Below are 11896 nucleotides of genomic sequence, written 5' to 3' on the forward strand. Positions count from 1 at the left end.
ATCTGGACTTTGGTACTCACTACCTTTGTGACCCTGGGCAAGTCACTTAACCTCTGTTTCTTCCACTGTAAAATGTGGATCATAAGAACGCCTACCTTTTCAAAGTCATTATGAAGAACAAGTGAGATAATATTCATAAAATATTGAGCACGTTGTCTGACCCAGTGCTATCTAAATTTAGGCTTGGAGTATAGATACAGCTTTGCTGAAGTAAATATAAATAGGATGGCAATCAGACTTCATGTGAACAACGAATCTTTTAGCTTAAATGATACTCCAAATTGTCCTGCGTTTAGCAAATACTACCTTCCTCGCAGGGTTGTGAAGAAACTGCTTTGCAAAGTGTACCTAAGGAAATGTGAGATGTTCTAATACTGTGCAGACAGGATCTCAGAGCAACCACACCTCTTGTGTTTCTCCCATAGGAGGGCCAAATCACCATTGGCCAGGTTATTAGGGCAGTTATCTGAATAAATCAGCCAAAATCCAAGTTTTCACTTAACATTTACCTTTTTTATTTGAATTATCTAACTCATGCTCAATTTTTTTCCTTCACTTTGTTAGTGGAGACTTGGCTTTCATTTACTTATGCTTCAGGAGAAGAAATGATTATTTCTCTTTGGTCACAACTGTGGAGTATAGCAAGCATTAAGGAATTATAGTGCTTGAGTCAAAGTGGGCTAAACCACTCCCTTGATGGTATTCCTTATCCAGTTGAGATAGTCTGTTGAAAGAAGAGTGTAGACACCAGGTCCTTGGGGAGTACCACATTTTCCAGGAGGGCCAAAGGAAGTGATTCCTACAAAAGTGCCTTTGCATATCAAAGGGCCACCAGAATCCCCCTGCAAACAAAAGAACAAGATGTAGGATGAGAGGGAAATCACCATTAAATGTTAGTTACAATAGGAAAGAGGTTTAAGAGACTAAAAAAAAAAAAAATAAATTGTCTTCAGTTCATACTTAGAGCAAGTGAGAGTTAGCATTTAATAAATACCGTGGTGTACTTGCTTAACTAATAGCATGGTAATATTTGAAAAATCCTAAATTTTATTATTCAAGTTCCTTCAGAATCAGTGAAAGCATGAGCTAAAATCCTAGCAGCAGCTAAATATTTTTGTCTGAAATAAATAATTTCAGCTAAATAATTTGTCTGAAATTAATCAGAATTCTTTCATTTTGAAAAGAGAAAATGGTGATGGAAATCGTGGATTTAGTAGTTTAATTAAAAGCAATGTTTTTACATTAAAGGGCAAATTAGTCAAATATATTTGACACGTTGTGATTGAAGTCCAAGAAGAATGTCTTGGTGGTTTAAGTTCTTTATGGATTGTTCAGTCATTATACTTGAGTCTGACACTTTGTGACTCCATTTGAAATTTTCTTGATAAAGATTCTAGAGCAATTTGCCATTTCCTGCTCCAGCTCAATTTACAGATGAAGAAACTGAGGGAAACAGGGTTAAGTGACTTGCCCAGGGTCACACAGCTAGTTCCTGAAGCTGGATTTAAACTCAGATCGTCCAATCCTAGAGTTCTATCTGATATGTCACCTCACTACCCCACTTTCTGGTTTATCCTTCACCAAAAACCAAACAAAAACCAATCCAAAGGCAAAGCAGAGCAGAAACCCAACCCCAAAGGCAACAATGACCAAACAAAAATCTCACAACGGATATTTCCGCTTAGGTTTCATTTGCATTGGGAAATCCTTAGCAACCAATGACACGCTAAGATGCACTCTGGAGTCAGAGGGCCTCAGTGTGAATCTCATCTCTGATATTACCTATGACTTTGCCCAAGTCACCTAACCTCTGCTTGCCTCAGTTTTCTTGACTGTGAAATGGAGATGATAACACTTCCCTTCTAGGGTTCTTGTGAGGGTCAAGTGAGATTGTACTTGTAAAGCACTTAGCACAGTGCCTGGTAACATATATATATATTTATACATACATACATACATATATATACATACATATGCACACACACATATGTATACATATATGTATACAGACACTATTTATTATTATTATGGCACCTGGCACATGGTAGGCTGTATATAAATGTCAGCTCTTTTATCAGTCTGAAACAAGAGCTCAAACATGACTACTGCAGAGGAATCTGGTGGTTGATGGGCAGGATCCTGGAGGGCCTAGTTGTAACCCTCTTAGAGAAGTAAGTTACCATTTATGCAAACCATCTGGCCACTTTCAAGGCATAGTTAAGCAAAGCTAGCAAGCCATTTGAGGAGGTGCAGTAGGGAAAGTGCTGATCTAAGAGGGCTGGTCAGACACTCCTCCCTTGCAAGCTTGTCATGGTGCTAAAAATTCACAGCAATCACTTTTATTCATTAAGGTAAAAGAGAGCCTGGAATAGTGAGGAGAGATGGATTAACCTTTCCCCTGATGTTAGCTATCTATGGGGCATCTCACCACCTCCCTGGTCTTCAGTTTCCTTATCAGTCAAATGATGGGCTTTGGCTCCATGTCCTGTGAGGTCCCTTCCAACCTATGATTCTATGCACTTGGTGTGTGTTTCTGAGAAGAGTAGGCCTTAAGGGTTAGGACAGAGGACACATGTGATGAGTTGGCAGAGAAAGTTGAGGAAGTGTTGGGGATGGGGGTTAGATCCTGCCCCCTCATGGTACCCCTTGGTGACTTGCACCTATAAGGAATAGAATGTTAAAGGATATGTCTGGGGCCTGAGAAAAGGAAGCTGCAAAGTGCTGACCAGCTCCACCTGTCTTACTGCCTGGACTACAGTTGTCTCTAGTGGCCAGGCACCCACATGGATCTCTCTGCTTCTGTTTCCCCTCCCCAGACTCTTTTGGGCCTCACCCACAGGAATCTCCTTTATTTAGAAAGGCAAACCATTCATTCTGTTCCTGCCTCTGTTTACCTAACAGAATAACTACTGTCTCCACCTTGTTCTTTTACTTACATAACACGTGTCTTTCCCACCATTTCTGTCTCCAGCACAAATCATGTTTGGTCCAATATCAGGACGATGATTATAATGATCTTCATCATTGCAGATTTTTCTGTCAATAACAGTGACATTGACTTCTCTCAGAGTGTCTGGTAACTTCTTGGGTTTGTTGGTTATTAATCCCCACCCTGCAGCCTGGCAAGTGGTACCAGGTTTAACGTCTTTTCCTCTTTTGGGCAGATTCAGATGTTTTACAGCTTTTGTAATCTTTACTTTCTCATTCAGCTATTGGATAAAAAATGTAAACAGTTATACTTTCAGGACAGGATAGTGAAATAATGCCCATGTTTGTTGCCAGAAAAATATATGTAAATTGGTGAGATCCAGACAAAACTGAGCACACATCAGAGACCAGAAAGCCCAGAATGCATCTCTATGTGTGTATGTGAAACCTTCCTTTTTGCATCTTTCCCAACATTGTGCCCACTCCTACCCAAACCCAAAATATCCCCTTCCAGCACAGGTATGGCTGCTATGTAGCACAATGGCAGAAGCTTGTGGTCTAAGGGATGGTAGTGAGAGAGGAGCAAACTGGCACATGTTGGAGGCGGTGCAGGAGACTGGGAAGTGTTCTCATACACTGGACTTCTGGAATGATAACAAGAATTCCAGGAACAAAGATCCAGTACATAAGGCCTGGAAGTGGGAGAATGTGAGAGGCCTGAGTCCTGAATTGGGGGCAGCAAGACTTGGCCTTTGCTCCATGTGATTGTAGCCTCCAAAGGTCAAGGGTTCTGATGGTGTACTCTTCAAGTAGTAACTCTTAGAGAAGTATTATAAGACTATAGGTCCCAGGGGTAGAAAGTGAGAGGAACAATTTAATGTACCGGGCTCCTGGAAATCCTTTGAATATTTAGAGGGATTAAATAAAAGTTGTCCTAGAAAAAAAATACATGAAAACCCTAAGGCAGCTTATGGAGTTGGGACATCTGCTGGATTTAATGAAAATCCATGAACTTAATGAAAGAGCAGTGTGAGGATACATGGCATAGCAGATAGTGTTGAAGTTAGGAAGATCTGGGTTCCAGTCTCACCTCTGACACTTATAAGCTACAAGTCACTTGACCTCTGAGTGACCATCTCCTATTCTGTCAAATAAGAGAGCTGGACTTCCAAGGTACTTCCCAACTGTAAGTCTATGAACCTCCAAGTTCTGTTATGGCTTTAAACATGTGGCCCTCTGACATCAGGGGAGTTTATCAAGTAAATCTTTTAATTATCCTTCTCCCCACTTGAAAAAAAGTAAAAAGAAGCATTTATTAAATGTGCAAGAAGTGCCAGGCACTGTGCTAAACATTTTTCAAATATTATTTCATTGGATCCTCATAACAATCCTGGGAGATAGGGCCTATTATTATCCCCATTTTACAGATGAGGAAACTGAAACAGACCGAGGTAGAGTGACTTTTCCAGGACCATACTGTTAGACTCAGAGGCCATATTTGAACTCAGGTTTTTTCCTGACTCCAGGCCTAACACTCTATCCACTGGCCACCATTCTTATGCTCCTGAGGAGGCACTGTTCCTCCTCCCCAATTTCCTCCAACCTAACACTTGTGGCACTCATAGGATGTCTCCAGTTGAAAAAGGAAAAGGGCTCAAGTTCTTGATGAAAGCTCCTTTTTACAGACTGGTATATTATCTTTCCTCCAATGTGATAGAGCTTCTCCAAAGTTTTTCCCATAACTCTGAGAGTCGGTCAGTTCATCTTGGGGCAGCCCTAGTCACTGAGCCATGAGTAGGAGAGTCCTGTCCTCTCAATACAAGATCAGTGGTACTTCCTAGTAGGGGTTCTTAACTCTTTTTGTGTCACAGATCCCTTTGACTCTCTGGTAAAGCTTATGGACTCCTTGTCATCTTCATGTTCTTCAATGCATGAAATGAAATGTATAGAATTACAAAGAGAGCCAATTATATGGAGGTAAAGATCCATATTTTTCCCATCCAAAGTCTCAAATCCCAAGAAATCTATGTGGTGATGATTTGGGGGATTCCTTGAATGAGGAGATATTTCAAAAATCCTTCCCAAAAGTGCATCCCTTTATACATTCATCATGCTGACTAGAAAACATCTTTGATGAACTCCCTACAGTTATAGGTCTAACACATGATGTGTTGACTAATTCAGAGCAGTTCTACATAGAAAAGAAGAAGAAATTGAAAATAGTATACCTGGAGAAGTTTAAGATCACCTTCACGTGTTTTTTTATTGTAGCATGGATAGGGAAACTCTTCCTTAACAGTCATCCTCTGTTGTTCAGGCTCTTTCTTGCTAACTGAGTGAGCTCCAAGAATGACTGTGGCTGTTTTTTTTCTGAAACAGATAGGATGCAATTAGCATCAGGTAATTCCAAATAGTTGTTGCATCTGCCATTTTGTAGATGCTAGCTATGTCATCTGTGTGTTAAGAAGTATATTGTTAAATGCTCTATGTGCCCTAGATATAGCGATGTGAAAATATTGGAGAAAACTCTGCAATTCTCTCTCTCTCTCTCTCTCTCTCTCTCTCTCTCTCTCTCTCTCTCTCTTTCTCTCTCTCTCTCAGGTACTATGGTTATTCATCTCGTTTTCATTTTTTTGGAGCGGATAATGTTCAGATAGAAATAGTCATAAAATAAGAAATATGTAATTCATGTTGTCTGGATTACTTATTTCACAAGTGACTAAAAGATTTGGGTTGGTTTCTTTCTTCCTTTTTTTTTTGGTAATTGAATAAGGTATTGGTATACAAGTTGATCTTCTTAGCAGTAGCAATAGTAATATATATCTTCCTATACTTATACAGTATATTAAAAGCAAGTGTGTGACAAAATGGATAGAATGCCAGCCTAGAGTCAGGAAGACTCATCTTCCTGGGTTCAAATCCAGCCTGAGACACTTACTAGCTCTGTGAGCCTGTGCATGTCACTTAACCTTGTTTGCTTCAGTTTCCTCTTCTGTAAAATGAACTGGAGAAGGCAATGTCAAACCACTCCACTGTCTTTGCCAACAAAACCCCAAAAGGGATTACAGTGAGTCAGACATAACTAAGCAATACTCTCTACAAGGAGACGCAGGTAGGTGGTTTGGTGGATAGCTGCTAGACTGTGAACGTACCCTGGGCAAGTCAATTAACTTCTCTCAGACTATTTCCTCCCCTGTAAAATGAAGGGTAATGAGACAACCTACCTCACAGAATTTTTGTGAGGATCAAAAGAGATAACACCTGTAAGGTGCTTTGCAAATCTTCAGCACTCTATAAAATGGGAACTACTTTTAAGGAGTGGTTTGCCATTTCCTTTTTCAGCACATTTTACAGATGAGGAAAAGGGGGCAACAGGGTGAAATGACTTGCCAAGGATCACACTTAGTAAGAAAGTGAGGCTGGATTTGGACTCAGGTCTTCCTGGCCCCAGATCTCCAATCACTGTGTCACATCACTGCCCTAAGAGAAAGGAATGAAGGGTTCCCCTGCTGTTGCGCTCTGAAGCATTCTCTGGTCATGTAATGGTTCATCACACTTGCTGAGGCAGGTGTCTCAGCTGTCCTCACATTATGCAGAGACTGTTTAATCTTAGCTTCAGATCCCATTTGAACAAGTTTCCTGTTTGTTGGAGATGGATCACTTCACTGCTCCATGTATACATGGAGGATAGATAAGAGAGCTGATAAGTGCTTGGAAGAAGAGGGATTCTGATTTCCAGTTCCAGACTTTCTTCAGTTCCCTAAAGGGAAAGAAGATTGAGAAGAAGCTGAGCTGCAGAGGAGCTGAGCACCTCAATCTTGTTCAAGGACTTGAAGAGAATCTGGAACATGCATCTTTTTTCTCATAAATGGACGGCAGAAGACCGGGGCCTGTCTTTTCCCAAGCTCTTGCTAATCTCACCCACCATGCAGGAATGGGACATTGGAGTCATCAACCTCAGTCAGAGGAGTGTTCAGCAAATGGGCTTTGAGGAGAGGGTTATATTTCTATATGGATCCTGGACCTGCTCCTTTTTGCCCTTGGGTGTTCAATCACAGGGAGTTCAAGGTTTTCTGACAGCAAAGGAAACAGATCTAATTGGGCAATTCAAGGCCCTAGGTTTGGACTTCCTCAGAAAATCTAAGTAGATACAACGGATAGGTCTATGCAAAATATTTGGGGGATAGAAGGAAACCAGACTCAGTGTTCTTGCTCATGGAAGTTAGGTAATGAACTCGTAGGCCTTAAACAAACAAACAAAAAAAAGAATTTGTATTAAAGGTTTTTTTAAACCTGAGATTATTTTTTGTTCAAGAACTTGTCTCCCTCTCTCACCCTTTTACTGAACTTTACAAATGAAACATTCTAAAGACACACATTTATTTTACATAACACTATCTTCTCAAAAGTTCCAGTTGACAATCCGAACCTATTAGCAGGAGCTGTGATAGCAACTTGTTCAACATTGAGTCCACTTACTTCTTAGTGAGTTTTTCCTTTAATGAGTCGAAATCTGCCTCTGCTCTTTCTCCCCCATTGCTTTGTTTTCCTATTAATCTGCTTGGAGAGTGGGGCAGGTCAGAAACTTTACCTAAAAAATTTTGAAGCCAGTCAAGTGCTTACTTACTGTGTGCGACAGTGAGCTGCAGTTATCACCCAGTTCTCTTGGATCAGAACTCCTCCACATATAGATTTTCCATCATGGATTAAGGCCATGTAAGGTCTTGAATGAGGATAGGCTTCGTTACCTCCAATTATATCTATACAGGAGTCTGTTTTAAAAAAAGAAATAATTAAAATAATGAACAATCTTTCCAGGAGGGGCTTCTTGGAACAGAATGGTTTCTTCACTCTTCTTGGAAATGCTACATTTAAGCATTTCCATCAGAACGGAAGGGCCCACCTCCATGTCACCCACAAAGAACATGTTGATGTTGAGAGTCATTGTGGGGGGAAATGGGTATGGGGGAGTTGGGTTCAGGTGGGAGTTGTGACAAATCACTGGCCTAGTAATATCAGGAGAACTACAAATATCTAGCAAAAAGGAAACAAGTGTGTAATCATTTGTGGAGCATGAACGGCATTTGGACGAAGCAATAGCCTTCAGAGGATTCCAGAGTATGATCCTGCAGTACCAGCTAGATTGGAGGAGCAGAGGTCCTTCCTGCCCACAGGCCCTGACCAAGTCCCTTAGTGCAGTGGTCACAAGCAGCCCTTTGGTCACATCTTTCCTTCCAAGTCTTTGGCCAGAAAGGTAATTTCCTTTGGCTATAGTGTTCGGTATCTTGTAATGTCTGATTTTTCTTGTTTTTGTTCAGGTGTTAGAGTCATATCCAGCTCTTCCTGACCCCATTTAGAGTTTTCCTTGTAAAGACACTGGAGTAGTTTGCCATTTCCTTCTCCAGTGCATCTATTTTGTTAGGAAATCAGAGATTAAGTGACTTGCCTTGGGTCACACAACTAGTATGTCTGAGGTGGGATATGAACCCCATACAATTTGTCATTTTCTTCTGCAGCTCATTTTCCAGTTGAGGAAACTGAGGGAGATGGGGTTCAGTGACTCGACCTGCACAACCTAGCTGCCCTAGAGAAATCATTACTTAAACACTTTGTCCCAAACCTAAAAGTTCATTGCAAAGCATAGCAGACATCACAAAAATTCCCCAAGGGTGCACAAAACAAAGTTGAAAGCAGCCAAGCCAGGAGAGCCTCACCCAAATCCCATACATCCCTGTAGCTTAATTTCTCTGCTGTGTTGAGATCTTGGCCAGATCTTGCCAAGAAAAATACCTCTGCAAGTGCACTGTAGTATTCCAACTCAGAATAAAAAGCAATCCAGGGGACTGGGCTCTTCCTATTTTTATCCACTTTCTAAGCATCCTGAGAGTGGAAGTGAAAGAGTGCTGTACTCCTGAGGGGCTCTGAGCAGTGACTGCTGTCTTCCTCTTCCCATCACAACGTTCTTTCTGATTTATCCTCCCAGTTGTGGTCATCCTTGTAATGACATAGGATTAGGTTTGGATTGTTCAATTGTAGTCCAATTCAGCTATGACATGAGACCATAGCTGTCACCTCCTGGGAGAGGGATGGAATGCTACACATTGTTTTTTTCTTTTGCAAAATACCATTTTTGGATGCTAGTCTGGAAATCTTTGAAGAAACTTGCCCACGTGTATGGAGAAGGTCACACATACAGACAAGGTCCACTAGACTTTGGAAATCTGCAAGGTCTCCCAATTAGGACTTGATTTAGTTTTTTTGATTGATTGTTGAGATTTATTAAGCAATGGAGAGAATGTCAAAAATTCGGACTAACCTTAAAAGTGTGCTGTGGGTCTCTTTTTATTATTATTATTATTATAATTATTGGAGAGTTTGTTGTCACACATTTACCAGCACACCTCTGTATACAGAACTCTCTTTACAGGTATATGTCATTAACACTGTAACTTTGGTGGTTCACTTTCAGAGACTATCAGAAGGCCTCTGCTAGCTCTCCAACATATTTCTTCATGCCTACTGGATGAGCTGGATGAGAGTTTCACAGTTAATCAATGATTATACAGTTAATAATAAATTATACCTCCCCTATCCTCCAAATAAAATTGAATGCACTTTATTGGCCGTATGATACGGTCCATGTAACATAGAGCCAGGTAATGTACTCATGATTCAATGGGGTCTCGCTTTACCACCTCAAGTGGCCATCTTCTCTACAGCTTTGTCTTAGAATGTTGTCCAGAGCACTTAGAGATTATGACGTGACTACTTTTCAACATTGTTCTTATTGGCTAATTTACAGCTTAAAGCTGGCAATGGGCCCCTTTCAATGCCAGTGGCTTTAGCAGTATGTTCTTCCCCAGATAGAATGATGAAAAGATTTTCTTTCTAAAATACAAGCATGCATCTTGGTTGTCAGGAAAGAAGGCTAAATCTAATGTTTTGCAATCTATGATAACGTCCCATTTGTTTGTGGCAGAAATAATACCAAGATGTCCTCCTGAGCATTTAACGACTGGAACAGAGATAGGTAGAAATAGTCTTACCTCCTGGTATTAGCAGTAGGAATGTGACACCAGAGAGCAAAGAGACGAAGGAAGTCAAAGACATGTCCATTTTGGCTTGTACCCTCCTCCTTCTTGGAGTCTTTCTGAGCACTGATGCACTCTATTATATACTCAAAAAATAAAAGGAGGATGTGGTTTTCTTTCACACCTCTTCCTCTACTTTTTCCCTTCTCTAAAATTAGTGTTAGGAAACAAAGCATGGGTGATCACCAAGTGACAACAGATGACCAATCTTACCAGCCATCACTCCAGCCTTGCATCAATTTGCTGCTAATGGGGGATAACACATAGACTTAGGACAGGGTGAAGGGAGAGGACTCTGCTTTGAGTCAGAATGGTACTTATTCCTATGTAATATTTCTCTTAATTACAGTAATATTACTATTACTATTATAGCATTCTATGGTAATGATCTAACTGTTCATGAGCTTTGCTTATGTGACTAAATTTTTTTAAGGTATAAAGATACCAAGCATCTAGGATAATAAGGACTGGGATAAGAAGGAGTGTGATTTTAATTAGGAAAGGAAGATATTTTGAGATCAAGTAAATGTAGTTTTGAAAAACTATGTGAACAGTCAGTCATCAACCAGATCTTTTATTAGGCATCTCTAAGACATGTAAAGATGGATTAATTTGTCAGCTCTAAGTGGAAGAATACTCTTCCTCATCCCCAGGCTGATGCCTTCCAGTCTCTTGGTTGCTTTCCCCTTTTTGGAGAATGTCATCCATATTCTTGTCTGGAGGTATTGGGGAAGAAGAGATGAGTTAGATCAGGGGTTCTTAACTTGTTTTTTCTTTGTTGTGGTTGTTGCATTTGTGTTATTGACCTCTTTGGCATTCTGGAGATTGCTTTCCCCTGCTTCTCAGCTTCAAGCCTGAGGCATTTTTTGCCTTTCTACATAGGAATGATTCCTGGTTGGTGGAAAGAAGGACAACTCAGTGCTGCATGGCTGGTAGAACTTTGAGAAGGTGAGATGTTCCTTACACATATGCATGGCTCCAGACTGTGTTTAGGACCAATTTTGGAGAACAGGAGGGCAAAAAAAGACCTTGGGAAGTGGCTGATGTATAAAAGAGGCCATGTCTCAATATGTCCCTGATTTCCTGCTTACTTCCAGGGAGAATCTGGGGAATTTCCTGTTAGGTAATATCAGGCCCCATTTCTTGGCTGAGCTATTTATTTTGTTCATTCATTCAGTGACTTGGATTTTTTTTTTTTAAATCATGCCTTTATACCAGCAATATTTAGGGGAAGGGGAAATAGATATTTTTTTACAGTGTCATTTTTCTTTTTTTTTTTTTATTATTAAATTTATTTATTTAACTTTTAACATTCATTTTCACAAAATTTTGGGTTACAAATTTTCTCCCCTTTTATCCCCTCCCCCCCCCCAAACACCAAGCATTCTAATTGCCCCTATGACCAATCTGCTCTCTCTTCTATCATCCCTCCCTGCCCTTGCCTCCGTCTTCTCTTTTGTCCTGTAGGGCCAGATAGCTTTCTATACCCCTTTACCTGTATTTCTTATTTCCTAGTGGCAAGAACATTACTCGACAGTTGATCCTAACACTTTGAGTTCCAACTTCTTTACCTCCCTCCCTCTCCACCCATTCCCTTTGGGAGGCAAGCAATTCAATATAGGCCAAATCTGTGTAGTTTTGCAAATGACTTCCATAATAGTTGTGTTGTATAAGACTAACTATATTTCCCTCCATCCTATCCTGTCCCCCATTACTTCTATTCTCTTTTGATCCTATCCCTCCCCATGAGTGTCGACCTCAAATTGCACCCTCCTCCCCATGCCTTCACTTCTATCATCCCCCCCACCCTGCTTATCCCCTTATCCCCCACTTTCCTGTATTGTAAGATAGGTTTTCATACCAAAATGAGTGTGCAT

At 40.6% G+C, this 11896-nt stretch overlaps 1 protein-coding gene across 1 annotated transcript; it reads right to left on the reverse strand.

The window, feature by feature from the left end:
* Positions 1-491: 491 nt before the first annotated feature.
* On the reverse strand, positions 492-10072 carry LOC140498593 (granzyme A-like). The gene is made up of 5 exons (XM_072599542.1): positions 9975-10072; positions 7556-7700; positions 5157-5298; positions 2937-3209; positions 492-842 (listed from the first exon to the last, which is right to left on the reverse strand). Exons 1-5 carry the CDS (start codon positions 10042-10044, stop codon positions 681-683), a joined length of 792 nt encoding a protein of 263 aa, XP_072455643.1. The 5' UTR covers positions 10045-10072; the 3' UTR covers positions 492-680.
* Between the last annotated feature and the right edge of the window lie 1824 nt (positions 10073-11896).

Source organism: Notamacropus eugenii, chromosome 4 (genome assembly GCF_028372415.1).
Source record: "Notamacropus eugenii isolate mMacEug1 chromosome 4, mMacEug1.pri_v2, whole genome shotgun sequence".
Taxonomy (NCBI): Eukaryota; Metazoa; Chordata; class Mammalia; order Diprotodontia; family Macropodidae; genus Notamacropus; species Notamacropus eugenii.